Raw genomic sequence first — 23,028 nt, 5'->3', positions numbered from 1 at the left:
CTTTTCAATATCCTACCAAATTCAAGAAAAATCCCACACAATTTCATAAATTTCCTCAAAACCCCACCAAATTCCACAATCATCCCACCAAATCCCCACAAATTTCCACAAAATCTAAGAAAAATTCCACAAAATTCTTCAAGTCACCTCAAAATCCCACAAAATACCAGAACATAGAAAAAATATCCCACAAAGTTCCTGTCACATCCCACCAAATCCCCACAAATTTCTACCATGTAAAAAAAAATCCCACCAAATTCTTCAAGTCTCCACAAAATCCCACAAAATACCACAACATTGCAAAAAAATCCCACAAAATTGCAGAAAAACCCCACCAAATCACCACAAACTTCCACAAAGTCTCCTCAAAATCCCACAAAATTCTTCAAGTCTCCTCAAAATCCCACAACATTCCAGAAAAAAATACCACCAAATTGCAGAAATCTTCTCAAAACCCCAACAAATTCCAGTCACATTCCTCCAAATCACCACACATTTCCACAAAATCTAAGAAAATTCCACAAAATACTTCAAGTCTCCTCAAAATCCCACAACATTCCAGAAAAAAATCCCACACAATTACCTAAATTTCCTGAAAACCCTGCCAAATTCCAGAAACATCTCAAAAACTCCCCTGAATATCCCACAATAATCTAAGAAAAATCCCACACCATTCCACAAAATGCCACAAAATTGCAGAAATTCTTCTCAAAACCCCACCAAATTCCAGTCACATCCCACCAAATACCCACACATATCCACAAAATCTAAGAAAACACCTCAATATTCCTCATGTGTCTTTAAAATCTCTCAAAATTCCACAAAACACCCAGAAAATCTTCACAATATCCTATGAAATTCAGGAAAAATCCCACCAAATTGCAGAAAAATCCCACACAATTCTGAAATATTACCACAACCCCACCAAATTCCAGAAACATCCCACCAAATCGCCGCAAATTTCCACAAAATCTAAGAAAAATTACACAAAATTTTTCAAGTCTCTTCAAAGACCAAAAAATACTAAACTCAAAAAAATCTATTCATTATCCTATGAAATTAAAGAAAAATTCAAAAAAATGCAGAAAATTCCCACATAATATCCTACAGATTTTCTGAAAACCGCACTAAATTCCAGAAACATCCCACCAAATCGCCACACATTTCCACAAAATCTAAGAAAATCCCACAAAAGTCTTCATTTCTCCTGAAAACCCCACAAAATTCCAGAAAACTCCCAAAAAATCTTTTCAATATCCTACCAAATTCAAGAAAAATCCCACACAATTTCATAAATTTCCTCAAAACCCCACCAAATTCCACAATCATCCCACCAAATCCCCACAAATTTCCACAAAATCTAAGAAAAATTCCACAAAATTCTTCAAGTCACCTCAAAATCCCACAAAATACCAGAACATAGAAAAAATATCCCACAAAGTTCCTGTCACATCCCACCAAATCCCCACAAATTTCTACCATGTAAAAAAAAATCCCACCAAATTCTTCAAGTCTCCACAAAATCCCACAAAATACCACAACATTGCAAAAAAATCCCACAAAATTGCAGAAAAACCCCACCAAATCACCACAAACTTCCACAAAGTCTCCTCAAAATCCCACAAAATTCTTCAAGTCTCCTCAAAATCCCACAACATTCCAGAAAAAAATACCACCAAATTGCAGAAATCTTCTCAAAACCCCAACAAATTCCAGTCACATTCCTCCAAATCACCACACATTTCCACAAAATCTAAGAAAATTCCACAAAATACTTCAAGTCTCCTCAAAATCCCACAACATTCCAGAAAAAAATCCCACACAATTACCTAAATTTCCTGAAAACCCTGCCAAATTCCAGAAACATCTCAAAAACTCCCCTGAATATCCCACAATAATCTAAGAAAAATCCCACACCATTCCACAAAATGCCACAAAATTGCAGAAATTCTTCTCAAAACCCCACCAAATTCCAGTCACATCCCACCAAATACCCACACATATCCACAAAATCTAAGAAAATAACTCAAAATTTTTCATGTCTCCTCAAAATCCCAAAAAAATTCCACAAAACTCCCACAAAATCTTCTCAATATCCTATGAAATTCAAGAAAAATCCCACCAAACTGCAGACAAATCCCACACAATTTCATAAATTTCCTCAAAACCCCACCAAATTCCAGAAACATCCCAACAAATCGCCACAAATTTCCACAACATCTAAGAAAATCCAACCAAATTCTTCAAGTCTCCTCAAACTCCCACAACATTCCAGAAAATAATACCACAACATTGCAGAAATCTTCTCAAAACACTACCAAATTCCAGTCACATCCCACCAAATACCCACACATATCCACAAAATCTAAGAAAATAACTCAAAATTCTTCATGTCTCCTCAAAATCCCTCAAAATACAACAAAACTCCCACAAAATCTTTTCAATATCCTAAGAAATTCAAGAAAAAACCCACTAAACTGCAGAAATTTCCTAAATTTCCTCGAAACTCCACCAAATCCCAGAAACATCCCACCAAATCACCACAAATTTCCACAAAATCTAAGAAAAATCCCACAAATTCTTCAAGTCTCCTCAAAAGCCCACAAAATACCAGAACACTGAAAAAATATCCCACAAAGTTCCTGTCACATTCCACCAAATCGCCACAAATTTCCACAACATCTATGAAAAATCCCACAAAATTCTTCAAGTCTCCTCAAAATCCCACAATATTCCAGAACACTGAAAAAATATCCCGCAAAGTTCCTGTCACATCCCACCAAATCGCCACAAATTTCCACAACATCTAGAGAAAAATACCACAAAATTCTTCAAGTCCCCACAAAATCCCACAAAATTGCAGAATTCTTCTCAAAACCCCACCAAATTCCAGAAACATCCTACCAAATCCCCATGCATTTCCACAAAATCTGAGAAAATACCTCAAAATTCTTCATGCCTCCTCAAAATCCAACAACATTCCAGAAAAAAGTACCACACAATTACATAAATTTTCTGAAAACCCTGCCAAATTCCAGAATGATCTCAAAAAATCCCCTGAATATCCCACAATAATCTAAGAAAAATCCCACACCATTCCACAAAATCACACAAAATTGCAAAAATCTTCCCAAAACCCCACCAAATTCCAATCACATCCCACCAAATCCCTACACATTTCCACAAAATCTAAGAAAATCCAACCAAATTCTTCAAGTCTCCTCAAACTCCCACAACATTCCAGAAAATAATACCACAACATTGCAGAAATCTTCTCAAAACACTACCAAATTCCAGATACATGTCAAAAAATCCAATGAATATCCCACAATAATCTAAGAAAAATCCCACATAATTCCACAAAATTGCAGAAATCTTCTCAAAACCCCACAAAATTCCCGTCACATCCCACCAAATCCCCACACATTTCCACAAAATCTAAGAAAATCCCACAAAAGTCTTCATTTCTCCTGAAAACCCCACAAAATTCCAGAAAACTCCCAAAAAATCTTTTCAATATCCTACCAAATTCAAGAAAAATCCCACACAATTTCATAAATTTCCTCAAAACCCCACCAAATTCCACAATCATCCCACCAAATCCCCACAAATTTCCACAAAATCTAAGAAAAATTCCACAAAATTCTTCAAGTCACCTCAAAATCCCACAAAATACCAGAACATAGAAAAAATATCCCACAAAGTTCCTGTCACATCCCACCAAATCCCCACAAATTTCTACCATGTAAAAAAAAATCCCACCAAATTCTTCAAGTCTCCACAAAATCCCACAAAATACCACAACATTGCAAAAAAATCCCACAAAATTGCAGAAAAACCCCACCAAATCACCACAAACTTCCACAAAGTCTCCTCAAAATCCCACAAAATTCTTCAAGTCTCCTCAAAATCCCACAACATTCCAGAAAAAAATACCACCAAATTGCAGAAATCTTCTCAAAACCCCAACAAATTCCAGTCACATTCCTCCAAATCACCACACATTTCCACAAAATCTAAGAAAATTCCACAAAATACTTCAAGTCTCCTCAAAATCCCACAACATTCCAGAAAAAAATCCCACACAATTACCTAAATTTCCTGAAAACCCTGCCAAATTCCAGAAACATCTCAAAAACTCCCCTGAATATCCCACAATAATCTAAGAAAAATCCCACACCATTCCACAAAATGCCACAAAATTGCAGAAATTCTTCTCAAAACCCCACCAAATTCCAGTCACATCCCACCAAATACCCACACATATCCACAAAATCTAAGAAAATAACTCAAAATTTTTCATGTCTCCTCAAAATCCCAAAAAAATTCCACAAAACTCCCACAAAATCTTCTCAATATCCTATGAAATTCAAGAAAAATCCCACCAAACTGCAGACAAATCCCACACAATTTCATAAATTTCCTCAAAACCCCACCAAATTCCAGAAACATCCCAACAAATCGCCACAAATTTCCACAACATCTAAGAAAATCCAACCAAATTCTTCAAGTCTCCTCAAACTCCCACAACATTCCAGAAAATAATACCACAACATTGCAGAAATCTTCTCAAAACACTACCAAATTCCAGTCACATCCCACCAAATACCCACACATATCCACAAAATCTAAGAAAATAACTCAAAATTTTTCATGTCTCCTCAAAATCCCAAAAAAATTCCACAAAACTCCCACAAAATCTTCTCAATATCCTATGAAATTCAAGAAAAATCCCACCAAACTGCAGACAAATCCCACACAATTTCATAAATTTCCTCAAAACCCCACCAAATTCCAGAAACATCCCAACAAATCGCCACAAATTTCCACAACATCTAAGAAAATCCAACCAAATTCTTCAAGTCTCCTCAAACTCCCACAACATTCCAGAAAATAATACCACAACATTGCAGAAATCTTCTCAAAACACTACCAAATTCCAGTCACATCCCACCAAATACCCACACATATCCACAAAATCTAAGAAAATAACTCAAAATTCTTCATGTCTCCTCAAAATCCCTCAAAATACAACAAAACTCCCACAAAATCTTTTCAATATCCTAAGAAATTCAAGAAAAAACCCACTAAACTGCAGAAATTTCCTAAATTTCCTCGAAACTCCACCAAATCCCAGAAACATCCCACCAAATCACCACAAATTTCCACAAAATCTAAGAAAAATCCCACAAATTCTTCAAGTCTCCTCAAAAGCCCACAAAATACCAGAACACTGAAAAAATATCCCACAAAGTTCCTGTCACATTCCACCAAATCGCCACAAATTTCCACAACATCTATGAAAAATCCCACAAAATTCTTCAAGTCTCCACAAAATCCCACAATATTCCAGAACACTGAAAAAATATCCCGCAAAGTTCCTGTCACATCCCACCAAATCGCCACAAATTTCCACAACATCTAGAGAAAAATACCACAAAATTCTTCAAGTCCCCACAAAATCCCACAAAATTGCAGAATTCTTCTCAAAACCCCACCAAATTCCAGAAACATCCTACCAAATCCCCATGCATTTCCACAAAATCTGAGAAAATACCTCAAAATTCTTCATGCCTCCTCAAAATCCAACAACATTCCAGAAAAAAGTACCACACAATTACATAAATTTTCTGAAAACCCTGCCAAATTCCAGAATGATCTCAAAAAATCCCCTGAATATCCCACAATAATCTAAGAAAAATCCCACACCATTCCACAAAATCACACAAAATTGCAAAAATCTTCCCAAAACCCCACCAAATTCCAATCACATCCCACCAAATCCCTACACACTTCCACAAAATCTAAGAAAATAACTCAAAATTCTTCATGTCGCCTAAAAATCCCTCAAAATTCCACAAAACTCCTAGAAAATCTTCTCAATATCCGACAAAATTCAAGAAAAATCCCACCAAACTGCAGACAAATCCCACACAATTTCATAAATTTCCTCAAAACCTCACTAAATTCCCGAAACATCCCACCAAATCCCCACACATTTCCACAAAATCTAAGAAAATCCAACCAAATTCTTCAAGTCTCCTCAAAATCCCACAACATTCCAGAAAATAATACCACAACATTGCAGAAATCTTCTCAAAACACTACCAAATTCCAGATACATGTCAAAAAATCCAATGAATATCCCACAATAATCTAAGAAAAATCCCACACAATTCCACAAAATTGCAGAAATCTTCTCAAAACCCCACAAAATTCCAGTCACATCCCACCAAATCCCCACACATTTCCACAAAATCTAAGAAAACACCTCAATATTCCTCATGTCTCTTTAAAATCTCTCAAAATTCCACAAAACACCCAGAAAATCTTCACAATATCCTATGAAATTCAGGAAAAATCCCACCAAATTGCAGAAAAATCCCACACAATTCTGAAATATTACCACAACCCCACCAAATTCCAGAAACATCCCACCAAATCGCCGCAAATTTCCACAAAATCTAAGAAAAATTACACAAAATTTTTCAAGTCTCTTCAAAGACCAAAAAATACTAAACTCAAAAAAATCTATTCATTATCCTATGAAATTAAAGAAAAATTCAAAAAAATGCAGAAAATTCCCACATAATATCCTACAGATTTTCTGAAAACCGCACTAAATTCCAGAAACATCCCACCAAATCGCCACACATTTCCACAAAATCTAAGAAAATCCCACAAAAGTCTTCATTTCTCCTGAAAACCCCACAAAATTCCAGAAAACTCCCAAAAAATCTTTTCAATATCCTACCAAATTCAAGAAAAATCCCACACAATTTCATAAATTTCCTCAAAACCCCACCAAATTCCACAATCATCCCACCAAATCCCCACAAATTTCCACAAAATCTAAGAAAAATTCCACAAAATTCTTCAAGTCACCTCAAAATCCCACAACATTCAAGAAAAAAATACCACACCATGACCTAAATTTTCTGAAAATCCTGGCAAATTCCAGAAACATCTCAAAATATCCCCTGAATATCCCACAAAATCTAAGAAAAATCCCACAAAATTTTTCACGTCTCCTCAAAATACTACAAAATACCACAACATTGGGAAAAAATCACACAAAATTCCAGAAACATCCCACCAAATCACCACACATTACCACAACATCTAAGAAAAATCCCACAATATTCTTCAAGTCTACTCAAAATCCCACTTCATTCCAGAAAAAAATACCACAACATTGCAGAAATGTTCTAAAAACCCTACCAAATTCCAGAAACATCTCAAAAAATCCCCTGAATATCCCACAATAATCTAAGAAAAATCCCACACCATTCCACAAAATTGCAGAAACCTTCTCAAAACCCCAACAAATTCCAGTCACATCCCACCAAATCCCCACAAATTTCCACAAAATCTACGAAAAAACCTCAAAATTCTTCATGTCTCCTCAAAATCCCACAACATTCCACTAAACTCCCAGAAAATCTTCTCAACAGGCTATGAAATTCAGGAAAAATCCCACCAAATTGCAGAAAAATCCCACGCAATATCCTACAAATCACTTCAAAACCCCAACAAATTCCAGTCACATCCCTCCATATTCCCACACATTTCAACAAAATCTAAGAAAAATTCCACAAAATTTTTCAAGTCTTCTCAAAGTCCCACAAAATACCACAAACCTCCACAAAATATTCTCATTATCCTATGAAATTCAAGAAAAATTCAAAAAAATTGCAGAAAAATCCCACATAATATCTTATAAATTTTCTGATAACCGCACCAAATTCCTGAAACATCCCACCAAATCACCACACATTTCCACAAAATCTAAGAGAAATCTCACAAAATTCTTCAAGTCTCCTCAAAATCCCACAACATTCCAGAAAAAAATCCCACACAATTGCAGAAATCTTCCCAAAACCCCACCAAATTCCAGTCACATCCCACCAAATCCCCACACATTTACACAAAATCTAAGAAAAATCCCACCAAATTCTTCAAGTTTCCTCAAAATTCCACAAAATACCACAACATTGGGCAAAAAAATCCCACAAAATTGCAGAAACATCCCACCAAATCACCACAAATTTCCACAACATCTAGAGAAAAATACCACAAAATTCTTCAAGACTCCTCAAAATCCCACAACATTCCAGAAAAAAATACCACCAAATTGCAGAAATATTCTCAAAACCCCAACAAATTCCAGTCACATTCCTCCAAATCACCACACATTTCCACAAAATCTAAGAAAATACCTCAAAATTCTTCATGTCGCCTAAAAATCCCTCAAAATTCCACTAAACTCCCAGAAAATCTTCACAATATCCTATGAAATTCAGGAAAAATCCCACCAAATTGCAGACAAATCCCACAACAATATCCTACAAATTTTCTCAAAACCTCAACAAATTCCTGTCACATCCCACCAAATCCCCACACATATCCACAAAATCTAAGAAAATACCTCAAAATTCTTCATGTCTTCTCAAAATCCCTTAAAATTCCACAAAACTCCTAGAAAATCTTCTCAATATCCTATGAAATTCAAGAAAAATCCCACCAAACTGCAGAAAAATCCCACACAATTTCATAAATTTCCTGAAAACCACAACAAAGTCCAGAAACATCCCACCAAATCTTCACAAAATTCCAAGATAGGTAAGAAAAATCCCTCATAATTCTTCAAGTCCCCACAAAATCCTACCAATCTGCAGAAAAATCCCACACAATTCCCTAAAATCCCTCAAAACCCCCCCAAATTCCAGAAACATCCCATAAAATCTCCACAAATTTACCCAAAATTGCAGAAAATCCCACAAAATTGCTGAAATCTTCTCAAAACCCTACCAAATTTGAGAAACATTTCCAAAAATCCCCTGAATATCCAAAAAATTTAAGAAAAATCCCCTAAAATTTTCAGAAAATCCCACAAAATTGCAGAAATCTTCTCAAAACCCCAACAAATTCCAGTCATCATCCCACCAAATCCCCACACATTTCCACAAACTCTAAGAAAAATACCTCAAAATTCTTCATGTCTCCTCAAAATCCCTCAAAATTCCAAAAAACTACTACAAAATCTCCCCAATATCCTGCAAAATTCAAGAAAAATCCTACAAAATTGCAGAAAAATCCCACACAAATCATTAAATGTTCTCAAAACCCTACCAAATTTCAGAAATATCCCACCAAATCTCCACAAAATTCCATAGAATCGAAGAAAAATCCCTCACAATTCTCTAAGTTACCACAAAATCCCACAAAATTCCAGGAAAAAAATCCAATAAAATTGCAGAAATTTTCCCCAAAGCCAAACAAATTCCAGAAACATCCCACAAAACCCCCACAAATTTCCACAAAACCTAAGAAATTACCTCAAAATCCTTCATGTCTGCTAAAAATCCCTCAAAATCCCAGAAAACTCCCACAAAATCTCCTCAATATCCTATAAAATTCAAGAAAAATCCCACAAAATTCCAGAAATATCTACAACAGTACAAATAAATCCCAAAAATTCCAGAAACATCCCACCAAATCTCCACAAAATACCAGAAAATCTAAGAAAAATCCCACAATTTGGAGCACAGGGACTCTAGAACCTGAGCATGGCTGCTTTGCTGTGCAGGCAAGGAAGGGCTTGGGCTGCTCCACTCCCCTGCTTTGCTTTGGGATCACCGTGATTTTGGGGGACAGTGCAGGGGGAAAGGGAGAAAGCATGGGCTTCCCTCACCCATGGGTGGGTTTTTCCCTAGAATGTAGGGGTTGGGCCTTCCTCAAGCTCCTGACAGACATAAGATTTTTTACCAGTTTTCTTGTTTCCCCTTTTTGTCTGTAACCTATTTTCATTAATTTGTTGTTTGTTTTTCTAAAGGAAGTGTTCTAGGTGGGGTCCAGTCTGGATCAGGAAGTGCTTGGGACCAGCTGTGGCGTGGATGGGCCGTGCCCTTGGAGAAGACTGAGGACATGGTTTGGGACCAGCTTTTCTTGTGGCAGCGGATGGTGTGAGGTGGGTCCTCATCTCCTTGGCATGGGTGGGACAAGAGCTTTTGGGAGATGGCAGCGGGCACAGGAGCATCCTGCTCTGGGCAGCTGCTGAGGGGCTGGATCTGCCGTGGCTGGCTGCAGGCTGGGCACATGTCCTGCCCTCCTGCTCTGCTCCCCAAGGCAGCAGTGATGGGCAGCTTTGGGCCCAGCTCTGAGCACGGCCAGCATGGCCTGGGCACCGCGGCTGGCTGGGACAAGGGGACAGGAGCCTTCAGCTGACGGGCGGTTTCTGCTTTCTCTCCTTGCAGCCGGGCTCTGCGGATGCTGAGGCTGCTCTGAGCTCTGCCAGGGCTCTGCTGGGCTCAGCACCGGGCCGGGATCAGCCAAAGAAGAAACGCTGTGACCTGCAGCAGAGACTTGAGCATTTTGGCAATGCAGCTCAAGTCTGCAGAGTGTCCACCTCCAAGGGAAAACACAACACCCCCCAAAAATTAAACTTGTTCCATGACTTCTGAAATGAAATTCATCTGGGGTGACCCCAAATGACATTTTTCAGCTTGCTCAAGCTGTAGCTCAGCCCTTCTCTGAACAGTTGTGTCCCACACCTGCCTTTTACTTCACAACTGCTCCGTCCTTTCCCCCAGTGAGTTCCCAGCCCATCACAGTCTCCATCACACTGCAGCCTTCCTTGATGCCCCTCACCACGAGGAAGGCCAAGCCCCAGTCTCAGGGACTGTTGGGGGTTAGGTGTCCTTTTTTTTTTTAGTTCTGGCTTGCCTGTGGAATTTTTACCCATTAGTTGGGGGGAAAACCTAACTGTGGGTACTTGGTGGGTGATTGACAAAAGACAAAGAGTTTGGCCAGTCCCAGGGGGTTGGAAGGGGACAGGAAAAAAAGGAGGGTGGGGACAGTTTGGGGGGCTTTCTTCAGCTTCAGAGAACACTTTGGGCGCAGAGCTGCTGCGGTGGGCACAAGAGAATTTCACCATCACTCACATGGAGCTGCTGCTGCTTCTCCTTCTCCCCTCTTTGTTGGTGGCCTCGCACCCCCTGTCCTGCTGGGACGTGTGGCAGTGCCAGGCACCGCCACGGAGCTGCTGATCCACCTCAGCCACCGGCCCAGGATCTCAGCTCATCCCTGCTGTTCCAGCTGAGTGTTCCTCAGAGCCCTGCAGGAGCACCGGGACTGCCCGCCCGAGGGGGTTTGTGAAACAAAGCCTCTCCTCCATCCCATCTCAGCCGAGAAAGCTGTCACGGGGTCCTGGTTCTGTTTTCTTGTTAATGCTGAAGTTATTATTGTTTGTTTGCCTGGTTATAAATACTAATAAAGAACTGTTATTCCTATCCCCAGATCTCTGCCTGAAAGTCCCTTGATTTCAAAATTATAATAATTCAGAGGGAGGGGGTCTACATTTTCATTCCAGGGGAGGCCCCTGCCCTCCCTAGCAGACACCTGTCTTCCAAAACAAAGACAGATGGGGAGTTTCTCCATCCTCCTTACCCATGTGGGGCCAGCAGTGCTCTTGGTTCCTCATGCTCTTTTTGTGTGGCCTTTTGTGTCTGTGCCCCTCCGACTTAGGGGGACAGGGGATATTTGCTGCCCCCTTTCTCCTTCTGGGAAGCTTGTGTGGGCTCTTTGTCCCACTCTGATTTGGGGGGTGCCAGTGTTGTCAACATCCCGCCAGCCCCCAGCTGCTCTTTGCCCTCTGCCAGGCCAGGGGTGTTCTCTGTCCCCTTGCAATTTGTGGGGCTGGCACAGGCACAATTCCCCTCCTCTTTGGGGGGGCTGGCAGTCTCCCCTTCCCCCTCTGACTTGGGGGATGCTCTGGGCTACATCCATCTCTTAGTTTGGGGGGGGCAGGTATTTATCTCCCTTCAGTTTGGGGGCCCGGGGATCGCCTCCATCCTCCTCCAGTTTTGAGGGGCCTGGGAGAAGTCTCTGTCTCCCACCGATTTGGGGGGACTGGTGCAGGCTCCACACCCCTTTGATTTTGAGGGACAACCTGGAGGAAAGGCACCAAAAGCTTGGCAAAGGCTGAAGGGAATGCTCTGATTACCCCTTTTGCCAAGAGGTTCCCTTAGCTGAAGTTGCTAACAAGGACCAGACTCGCCAGCCCGCCGTGGGTTTTGGGTTGTTTTATTTCCTGGGCCCTGCGTGGGACACGGGAACTGGGTGCTGCAGAGGCTGCACCAAGGCATCAGAAATGCCCGCCCAGCACCCAAGGGTGGTAGAAGATCTGCTCCAGCACTGGCCGGTCCATGGGGTGCTTGGACAAACACCAGCGGATCAGATGTTGGCACTCTGGGGAGAGAAGGCAGAAAGCGGCGCTCACTTGCAGAAGGCTCCTGCCCAGCTGCTCCCGGCGCCTGCAGAAGCCGGGCCACGCTGCGTGTGCTGGGAGCTGCCCTTGGCGGGAGAGCGGCACAGCAGGACAAGCGTCCCCTCCTTCAGCCAAGCGTGCCACACCCAGCCTGCCACGGGCCACCTGCTGCAGCCAGCCCTTGAGGGCACATGGACGTCCCGAGGAGCTGCGGGAGGGCCGGGCTGGGCTGTGCGGTGCCACCTGCCAAAGCCTGCCTGCTTCAGGCCGCGTACCAACCTGGAGAGACCTCCTGCGGGAAGAAGAGCTGCCCCAACACGGTGTCACGCTCGTTCTCGAAGGGCAGGAACCTGCACACGGCAGCAGCACACCCAGGGACCAGATGGTCGCCCCATCACCGTGGTAGCAGCGCAGGCCGATCCACTCGGGCAGGCAGTACGTGCATGTTCCTAGGGGAAACGGGCGGCGCTGCTCAGGCGCAGGCTGCTGCCTTCCAGAACCTGGCACCAGCCTCCTGCCAGAGGCAGGGGCTGCAGCCGTGGCCACAACTTCCCCCAAGGCCTGCCCGCCTCCCCCTGACAATGGGCCAAAGCCAAGAATCCATTCTGCAAGGCTGAGAACGCCAGCGGAGCAGCCCAAGGCCTTGTGGGCCTGCCAAGCCGAGGAGCCGGGGCCCGGCTTTTGCAGCCCCTTTCTGTCGGCAGGGCCAGCAGCTGGCTCCTGGGGCACAGCACCTGCCCCGTGCCACAGGGCAGCCGGCAGCCGGCTGATTGCTGCACCCTGCGGCCCAGGAGGGAATGGGGCTGTGCAGTGCCTGGCACTGGGAGCAGGGCCCGCGCTCTGGGCTCACCGGCAAACTGTGTGAAGGCCCACTCCTGGAGGAAGGTGCCGCAACCGAAGTCCATCAGCTTCATCTTCCCAGTCTCCGGGTTGACGAGGAGGTTCTCTGGCTTGATGTCCCGGTGCAGGACACCGCAGGCGGTGCAGTGCCACACGGCCTCCAGCACCTGCCAGAAAAGCCAGCGTGCCACCTCCTCGCTCAGGAACTCTTGCTCCAGCAGGATGTGCAAGAGATCCCAAGGTTGCTCTGGACGCTCTATCACCAGAACGAAGCTGTCAGGCAGCTCAAACCAGTCGAGGAGCTGGATGATTCTGTGGCAGCCAAAGCCCACCTTCTCCATCAGCACGATCTCCAGTGGAACACAGGTGCCGTCGGGCTGTGAGGAGGAGACAATGCCTCCATCACAGGGCCTGATGATCCCAGGAACCCCCCAAGTGCCCGCCAGTGCAGTGGCCACAGCCAGCACCGGCCACCTTGCTCTGACCTGCTTCTAGGCTGCTCTCAGAAGCCCTGGCCTGGCCTGGGAATGTCCCTCCAGAGCCCCATGGGAGCCTCAGACAGCTCCTCAGGTCTCACCTGCCGGTACAGAAGCCTCGTTGGTATTTGGTGGCTCTATGGGAGCAGCTTCCTGGAGATGGAGGAAACTCCCTGGTCCCTCAGGAATTGTCTCCTCTACCAGGCACGGGCTGTTGCCAGCTGGCACATCCAGCACCATCACCTGGGAGCTGTGGTCCTGCAGCTGCTGGCTCCAGGACACTTGCTGCTCCTCCACCTGCTCCTGAGATGGCTCCCCTGGATCGGGCTGGGCTCCCACTTGGACCTGTGGGCTTTCCCTGGCCATGTCAGTGCTCAGGGTCACGCCCATGTTGTTGAAGTCCAAGGGTCCAAGAAAGCTGGGAGACCTGTCCCTGGGCTCTGCACCTTCTGCAGGCTGACAGGTCTGGCTGAGCCTCTCCGAGGGATGGAGGCTGTCAGAGATAGCGAAGGCTCCTGGCACCATGGACGTTCTCTGACAGCCTGAGCTCCTTGCATGGATGGCGGGTCTTCTCTGCTGTGCCATCCTTGCAAGGCTTGAGGCTCTCCCAAGGATGGTCAATCTTGCTGGGAGCAGCCTCCTGAAGGGATGGTGGCTTCTGGAGAATCTGGGCGAGCCACAGCAGGGCAGGTGGCCTCACCTCATCAGCTTCTCCAGTTCTTTCCACAACGCCAGACACATCCCAAAGAAGAGCGGCACAAATGTCCCATTGCGTGCCCAGTGCCGGATCATCACTTCCTGCAGCTCTTGGGCCACTGCCATGCAGGGACTGCAGCTGCTGGAGCTCTCCAGAGGGCTTGCGGGAGCACCTGGCCGCCGGCGAGGGGTGGCCCGAGGCCTGGAGAACCTGGGAGCCTCAGGGGCTGCTCGGTTCCTCCATGGGCCTCTGGGCCTAACCCTGGGGCGCTTCCTCGTCTGCCGCCTCTGTGGTTGCCAGTGGCCACCGGCCCAGCAGACAGCCACAGCGGCCAGCAGCAGGACAAGGGCAGGCATCAGGACGCCACCGTCACACATGGCTACGGCACGTCCCATGGCGACTGCACTGGCAGCTGCGGGGGCTGGCCTGGTTTATATAGGGCTGGCGCAGTGATGTCACAGTGCTGTGGGCAGGACAGCTGTGTGACATCACGGCCCTGCAGCACACCAGAGCTTAACCCCTTTGTGACATCACGGCCCCACCCAATTCAGGGATCACAGCCCTGGCTCATCCCTGAAGATGAACATGGCCTGGAAAAGCCTGGAAATCAGAACTGGAGCTCAGCCCCTTGCAATGAATCCTTCCCTGGAGCAAGTGGCAGCACATCAGGAAGAGTGCTGCTGCCACCTGTGTCAAGCCCCGGCTCCCAGGACGCCACAGTGGCACCAACTTCAAACAACCACTACCCTGTGCCAGAGAAGATCCCCCAGAGACAAAGGGAGGAGAAGTTCCTCTGTCTCTGGGCAGCTCTCCTGAAATGGCTGGCGAGGACTGCAAAAGTTTTCTCATAGCAGCTCACCAACTTCTGCAGAGCCTCCACTCTAAATAAATCCAGATATTCCAAAGAGCGCTCATGGTTGTCCCACTGCTCTGGTTTTGACTGCCATGGGGTTCCTCTCTTCCCAAGAGCTGGCACGTGCTGGGTTTGGATTCAAGATGGGAATGCTGTGATTCAGTCTGGGGTGGTTTGGTTTCTGCTGAGCAGGGCTTGCCCTCTTCAAGGACTTTGCAGTGTCCCTTGGTACAATGCGTGTTTTCCTCTGGGAAGGGAGGGGTGAGTGTTGAAGACAGAGGCAATAAATGCATTAGAAAACCTGCAATGTGTCTGTGTCCATGTTTGTCAGGGGATCATCCACATCCTGGAAGGGGATGATGTAATCTCTATTTTTTAATTTTTTTTTATTAATGGATTTAACAAGTCAATTTTTATTGTGCCTCACATTTTTGGCCACCTTCATCTCCAGCTGAGCTTTCAGTGCACCAGATTTCTTGCTGCAGTGGCAAGAAGCATCTCTGTACTCTTCTCCTGACCTTCATTCCTTGTCCTCTACCCATCCCATCCCGCCCCAGGGAGCAGGGACCTTCCTGGGGCAGATCCAGGAGGATATCCAGGACCATCCCTGCCTGGGACGGGTGCCAAGGAGATCCAGGAGGGTTCAGTGTCCAGCTCTAAGTCCTGGGACACCCTGTGCCGTGTTCCCAACAGCCCTGATTTTCAGGAAGGAGCCACAGCAGCCTCCTGGCCATCCATGGATTTTTCTTCCTGGAATTCACTGTGGAGCTTGTTTCTGTTTTCCTGCTCTTTCTGAGCTCCTGTCAACATGGCATGGAGGTGGAAGAGGTGGAGAGGAGAAACGTCGGTAATGGGAAGACAGAGGGAAATTGCTGGGAAAAGGAAGACACACACCCCTAACGGTGGCTGCAGAAAGCTCCACACGATCCAGCCTGCCCCAAAACCAGGGAAGCCCTGGCTAAAATCCAAGGAAAACACTGCTGAGGAACCAAGGAATCTGAGCCATGATCTGTGTGGAGAGTGTCCCTGACAGGAGGAATGTGAATGGAACCAAGCGAGGCTGGGGCAGGAGGGTCAGAGCGAGCAGAGAAGGGGGGCCCATCAACATCCTAATTTACTGCTCCAGAGAAAGAAAAATTCCCAGCTTTAATTCCAAGGAGGATAATTTAATATCTCCTTGGCATCTGCAGATCTATGACCTGAATCCAGTCATGAGTTTCCTTCAGGTCTCCACCCTCGGGACCAGTTAAACAGATAGTGGGGTTAAACTCTTTCCCACTTCTTAAATCTGGATCCTCTTGTTCCATGAGAGACTTTTAATTGTGTCCCTCACAGAATCCTTCTGGAGCAGAAATCCCAGTGTGAAATGAACGGGGACAGGGAGTGTTGGGTGAAGAACTGATTAATGTGATATGGGAATGTGCCTCGCTGGGGATCCAAGCCAGCTGAATTTCACCCAGAAAAAAAAGAGGGATTAAGTTCAAGCCTTGGGAAGCATTTGATTAAGATGTGGCAAAGAGAAAGGGCTTATGGCAGTTAATATGTTAATTGACTCACCCCTTATAAGGTTATGTTTCTAGAATGTTCCTGGTTCTCTCCCCTGATTGGTTGTTATTTGTTGCAGTATTTTGCATATTTCTAACTCCAGTTTGTGGTTGGACCCATGCCCTCAGGCTCTGCCCTCAGACCTACCCTATATATTTTTGTGTCTGCCCGTAGTCCTGGTCTTTGCAGTTTGTCCCTATACTGCGCACAGTTTATGGGCGTTGTGCTTATTTTATTTCTCATAAAAAGTGTTAATTTTAGGTGGACACAAACTCCATCATACCCTTTCATTTTATTTGCACCTCAATTCCCTGAAGTCAGAGATCCCTAAAGTATTAAAGGTACTGGTTTTCAATAGGATAACATCCATTTAATTCCCAGAAAGAGGCACAGAACTGGATTTGAATCCAAGTTCGGATTCAGCATGGGAATGTAGTGGACAGCACACCGATGGTTTCCATGTTGCTGAGCAGGGCTTGTCCTGTCCATGGACTTTGCAATCCCCGACTGGACAATCCATGTCCCATGCTCAGCCAGCAAGGAGGTGACACCATCACCGTTCCCCTCCTCATCCCCGTGTCCTATTTAGACAAGAATCTTCCTTCTCCTCTGCTCCAGAGGGTGCTCGAGTGCCCACAGGGAGCCCCTTCCTCGCTCCCGTGGAACTGGTGAGGGTTGGGGTGACGCAGGGCCGTGATGTCACAAAGGGGTTAAGCTCTGGTGTGATGCAGGGCTGTGATGTCACACAGCTGTCCTGCCCACAGCACTGTGACATCACCATGCCAGCCCTATATAAACCGGGCCAGCCCCCGCAGCTGCCAGTGCAGTCGCCATGGGACGTGCCGTAGCCATGGGTGACGGTGGCGTCCTGATGGCTGCCCTTGTCCTGCTGCTGGCCGCTGTGGCTGTCTGCTGGGCCGGTGGCCACTGGAAACCACGGAGGCGGCAGACGAGGAAGCGCCCCAGGGTTAGGCCCAGAGGCCCACGGAGGAACCGAGCAGCCCCTGAGGCTCCCAGGTTCTCCAGGCTTCGGGTGACCCCTCGCCGGCGGCCAGGTGCTCCCACAAGCCCTCTGGAGAGCTCCAGCAGCTGCAGTCCCTGCATGGCAGTGGCCCAAGAGCTGCAGGAAGTGATGATCCGGCACTGGGCATGCAATGGGACATCTGTGCCACTCTTCTTTGGGATGTGGCTGGCGTTGTGGAAAGAACTGGAGAAGCTGATGAGGTGAGGCCACCTGCCCTGCTGTGGCTTGCCTAGCTTCTCCAGAAGCCGCCATCCCTTCAGGAGGATGCTCCCAGCAAGATTGGCTATCCTTGGGAGAGCCTCAAGCCTTGCAAGGATGGCACAGCAGAGAAGACCCGCCATCCATGCAAGAAGCTCAGGCGGTCAGAGAACGTCCATGGTGCCAGGAGCCTCCGCTATCTCTGACAGCCTCCATCCCTCAGAGAGGCCGTATGGCACTGCACGGCTTGCGGCGTCCTGCACCGGGACATCAAGCCAGAGAACCTCCTTGTCAACCCAGACACTGGCGAGCTGAAGCTGATTGACTTCGGTTGCGGCACCTTCCTCCAGGAGTGGGCATTTGCACAGTTTGCCGGTGAGCCCAGAGCGCAGGCCCTGCTCCCAGTGCCAGGCACTGCACAGCCCCATTCCCTCCTGGGCCGTGGGGTGCGGCATTCAGCCGGCTGCCGGCTGCCCTGTGGCACGGGGCAGGTGCTGTGCCCCAGGAGCCGGCTGCCGGCCCTGCCCACAGAAAGGGGCTGCAAAAGCCGGGCCCCGGCTCCTCGGCTTGGCAGGCCCGCACGGCCTTGGGCTGCTCCGCTGGCGTTCTCAGCCTTGCAGAATGGATTCTTGGCTTTGGCCCATTGTCAGAGGGAGGCGGGCAGGCCTTGGGGGGAAGTTGTGGCCATGGCTGCAGCCCCTGCCTCTGGCAGGAGGCTGGCGCCAGGTTCTGGAAGCCAGCAGCCTGCGCCTGAGCAGCGCCGCCCGTCTCCCCTAGGAACACGCACGTACTGCCCGCCCGAGTGGATCGGCCTGCGCTGCTACCACGGCGATGGGGCGACCATCTGGTCCCTGGGTGTGCTGCTGTTGGAGATGGTGTGCGGGTTCCTGCCCTTCGAGAACGAGTGTGACACCGTGTTGGGGCAGCTCTTCTTCCCGCAGGAGGTCTCTCCAGGTTGGTACGCGGCCTGAAGAAGGCAGGCTTTGGCAGGTGGCACCGCACAGCCCAGCCCGGCCCTCCCGCAGCTGCGCGGGACGTCCATGTGCCCTCAAGGGCCGGCTGCAGCAGGTGGCCCGTGGCAGGCTGGGTGTGGCACGCTTGGCTGAAGGAGGGGACGCTTGTCCTGCCGTGCTGCTCTCCCGCCAAGGGCAGCTCCCAGCACACGCAGCGTGGCCCGGCTTCTGCAGGCGCCGGGAGCAGCTGGGCAGGAGCCTTCTGCAAGTGAGCGCCGCTTTCTGCCTTCTCTCCCCAGAGTGCCAACATCTGATCCGCTGGTGTTTGTCCAAGCACCCCATGGACCGGCCAGTGCTAGAGCAGATCTTCTACCACCCTTGGGTGTTGGGTGGCCATTTCTGATGCCTTGGTGCAGCCTCTGCAGCACCCAGTTCCCGTGTCCCACGCAGGACTGAGGGCCCAGGAAATAAAACAACCCAAAACCCACTGCGGGCCTGGAACTTTTGTCCTGGTTAGCAACTTCAGCTAAGGGAACCTCTTAGCAAAAGGGGTAATCAGAGTGTTCTCTTCAGCCTTTGTCAAGATTTTGGTGCCTTTCCTCCAGGTTGTCCCTCAAAATCAGAGGGGGGTGGAGCCTGCACCTGTCCCCCCAAATCGGTGGGAGACAGAGACTTCTCCCAGGCCCCTCAAAACTGGAGGAGGATGGAAACTATCCCCGGGCCTCCCAAACTGAAGGGAGATAAATACCTGCCCCCCCCAAACTAAGAGAAGGATGTAGCCCAGAGCATCCCCCAAGTCAGAGGGGGAAGGGGAGACTGCCAGCCCCCCCAAAGAGGAGGGGAATTGTGCCTGTGCCAGCCCCACAAATTGCAAGGGGACAGAGAACACCCCTGGCCTGGCAAAGGGCAAAGAGCAGACGGGGGCTGCCGGGATGGTGACAACACTGGCACCCCCCAAATCAGAGAGGGACAAAGATCCCGCACAGGCTTCCCAGAAGGAGAAAGGGGGCAGCAAATATCCCCTGTCCCCCTAAGTTGGAGGGGCACAGACACAAAAGGCCCCACAAAAAGAGCATGAGGAACCAAGAGCACTGCTGGCCCCACAAGGGTAAGGAGGATGGAGAAACTCCCCATCTGTCTTTGTTTTGGAGGACAGGTGTCTGCTAGGGAGGGCAGGGGCCTCCCCTGGAATGAAAACTTAGACCCCCTCCCTCTATATTATTACAATTCTGAAATCAAGGGGCTTTCAGGCAGAGATCTGGGGATAGGAATGACAGTTCTTTATTAGAATTTATAACCAGGCAAACAAACAACAATAACTTCAGCATTAGCAAGAAAACTGAACCAGGGGGCCCATGACAGCTTTCTCAGCTGAGACGGGATGGAGGAGAGGCTTTGTTTCACAAACCCCCTCGGGCGGGCAGTCCCGGTGCTCCTGCAGGGCTCTGAGGAACACTCAGCTGGAACAGCAGGGATGAGCTGAGATCCTGGGCCGGTGGCTGAGGTGGATCAGCAGCTCCGCGGCGGTGCCTGGCACTGCCACACGTCCCGGCAGGACAGGGGGTGCGAGGCCACCAACAAAGAGGGGAGAAGGAGAAGCAGCAGCAGCTCCGTGTGAGTGATGGTGAAATTCTCTTGTGCCCACCGCAGCATCTCTGCACCCAACGTGTCCTTCTCCGAAGCTGAAGAAAGCCCCCCAAACTGTCCCCACCCTCTATTTTTCCTGCCCCCTTCCCCCCCTGGGCCCGGCCAAACTCTTTGCCTTTTGTCAAGCACCCACCAAGTACCCACAGTTAGGCTGTCCCCACAACTAATGGGTAAAAATTCCACAGGCAATCCAGAATTTAAAAAAAAAAAAGACACCTAACCCCCAACACCTGCCCCTGGTAATGACCTGAGATGAAATTGAATATAAGAACAGGGCCATGGCCAGACCCTCACGTTCTTTGATCCCACATCATGTCATTGCCATAGGCAGGAAAAGGTACAGGTGTCTCCCCAGCATGGATCACAGGGAACATGGATCACCAGGTCTCTGCCAAACTTGAATTTTCCAAGGGGGGATGAAGCTGGAGCAGTGCACAAAGCTCTTCCTGTACTTCGGGGCATTTGCAGAGCTTCCCTTACTGGTGCTGCCGTTGGTGTTGGGTCAAGCTAGATCTCCAGGTGAAGCTCTTCCCACACAGGGGACACTCGTAGGGTGTCTCCCCAGTGTGGAGGCGTTTGTGGGTGTTGAGGCTGGAGCTGTGGCTGAAGCTCTTCCCACATTCCCCACACTCAAAGGGCCTCTCCCCAGTGTGGATGCGCCGGTGGGTGATGAGGTGGGAGTTGTGCTTGAAGCCCTTCCTGCAGTCGGGGCAACGGAAGGGCCTCTCATCCGTGTGAATCCGCTGGTGCTCGAGGAGATGGGAGCTGGTATGAAACCTCTTGCCACACTCGGAACACTCGTAGGGCCTCTCCCCAGTGTGGATCATCTGGTGGATGGTCAGATGGGACCTCCGGCTGAAGGTCATCCCACATTTCTCACACTCATAGGGCTGTTCCCCGGTGTGGATCCTCTGGTGGCTGATCAGGCTGGAGTTCCGGCTGAAGCTCTTCCCACATTCCCCACACCTGTAGGGCCTCTCCCCAGTGTGGATGCGCCGGTGGGTGATGAGGGTGTAGTTCTGCTTGAAGCCCTCCCCACAGTCGGGGCAGCGGAAGGGCCTCTCAACCGTGTGAATCCGCTGGTGCCTGAGGAGAGTGGAGCTGCTCTGAAACCTCTTTCCACACTGGGGACACTCGTAGGGCCTCTCCCCAGTGTGGATGCGCTGGTGGATGATGAGTTGGGAGCTCCAGCTGAAGCCCTTTCCACATTCCTCACACTCATAGGCCCATTCCCCAGTGTGGATCATCTGGTGGCAGATCAGGCTGTTGCTCTGGCTGAAGCTCTTCCCACACTCCAAGCACTTGTAGGGCTTCTCCCCATCCTGAAGCTGCTCATGGACCACCAGCTCAGAGCCCCGGCCGGATCTCCGGCCGCCTTCCCGGCACAGGGTGGGTCTTTCCTCCTCAGAGCACCCTGGGATGGGTTTGGAGCCCCTCCTCCTGCGGGATCTCTGAAGATTTTCCTCCCCATTGGATTCCTGTGCCATGGAGCTGCTCAAAACGGCCTCTTCCATGAGCTTCTCCTGTGGGGATTTGTCCTCCCTGGTCTCCATCCTCAGCTCCTTGTCTGGAGGAGGAAGGACAAGGAGAGGATGGGATTTGCCTCCGTGCCAGAGGGAAGGGGAAGGAGATCCCCCCAGTGCGTCCCCGGCAGGACGGCGTTGGCAGCGGGGTTGTCCTGCAGCCGGGGGCCATGCTGGGCTGGGAGATGGAGCAGGAGAGAGGGGGAAAGGGGCACTGACTTCCTCCTCACCTGCCTGGGTGTCCTGGGACATCTTCCTCTTCCTCACAGCCTCCTTCTCCATCCAGCCAAGGTTTGGGAATGGGAAATCCTGGTTTGGGGAAATACAAGGGATGAGGACATTGAGTTTGAAGGTCCCTCTGTCCAAGCTCATCTCTAGAAGTCACCGGACATCTGGGGTCCATAAAACCTCCAAAAAACACCAATATTCAGCCCTGAAAATGCCTCCCAGGAGTTCCCCATCTCTAGTCTCCCCTGTCTTCAAGGAGAGAAGGTTCAAGGGTTCCCGCCTGTCCCAGCTGCTGGGAGTCAAGCTTGTACTGGGGACAACCTGTCTGCTCGGTCCCTACCATCCCCAGGCTGCTGGGAGTGCCAGGAATCCGAAAAGTTTTCCATTTCCATTTCCCCACTTAGGGATGGTGAGACCCCCCCAATGTCCCCCCAAGTAGGATTTTCCGCTCAGCTTTGGAGTTCCACGTTCTCCAAACATTCCCCCCCCGCAAAAGAAACCCAACCCAGGGACCCCCCCAGGATATCCGGGCAAAGCTCCCACTCCCCCATCACCTGTGGGATGGTGGGTGATGATCCCACAGGAGGGGGCTATGAATTCAATGAGTGCTCAACCTTGTGGTTCCTTCTCCTTTCCCTGATCCTCCTTTGTCCCTCCTCTTCCTCCCTCTCCTCCCCTTCCATCCTTCCACCTCCTTCTCCTCCCTAATGCCAGCTTCTTCTCCTACTTCCATCCCTTCTCACTCTCCTTCTTCCTCCCTCCTCTTCCATCCCTCC

General features: G+C 48.4%; 2 protein-coding genes and 1 long non-coding RNA gene across 3 annotated transcripts in view; 1 reads left to right on the top strand and 2 right to left on the bottom strand.

Moving 5' to 3' along the window:
* The first annotated feature begins 9,846 nt into the window (after nt 1-9,846).
* Nucleotides 9,847-10,470, top strand: LOC147647198 (uncharacterized). Its single transcript, XR_015281659.1, has 2 exons — nt 9,847-9,970; nt 10,257-10,470. It is a non-coding gene; the product is annotated as an uncharacterized LOC147647198 (long non-coding RNA).
* A 2,247-nt stretch (nt 10,471-12,717) lies between these two features.
* Nucleotides 12,718-13,974, bottom strand: LOC147647197 (serine/threonine-protein kinase pim-1-like). The gene is made up of 3 exons (XM_086872433.1): nt 13,882-13,974; nt 13,119-13,485; nt 12,718-12,782 (listed from the first exon to the last, which is right to left on the bottom strand). Exons 1-3 carry the CDS (start codon nt 13,972-13,974, stop codon nt 12,718-12,720), a joined length of 525 nt encoding a protein of 174 aa, XP_086728559.1.
* A 6,958-nt stretch (nt 13,975-20,932) lies between these two features.
* Nucleotides 20,933-23,028, bottom strand: part of LOC147647194 (uncharacterized) — an 83,425-nt gene continuing 81,329 nt past the window's right edge. The window contains exon 5 of the mRNA XM_086872432.1: nt 20,933-21,823. Coding sequence (XP_086728558.1) covers nt 20,978-21,823 — 846 coding nt within the window. The 3' untranslated portion in view covers nt 20,933-20,977. The remainder of the gene's footprint in view (nt 21,824-23,028) is intronic.

Source organism: Cyanistes caeruleus, unplaced genomic scaffold, assembly GCF_971803275.1.
Source record: "Cyanistes caeruleus unplaced genomic scaffold, bCyaCae1.hap1.1 HAP1_SCAFFOLD_65, whole genome shotgun sequence".
Taxonomy (NCBI): Eukaryota; Metazoa; Chordata; class Aves; order Passeriformes; family Paridae; genus Cyanistes; species Cyanistes caeruleus.
Note: the sequence above shows the minus strand (reverse complement) of the source record. Positions and strands in the feature narration are given on the sequence as shown.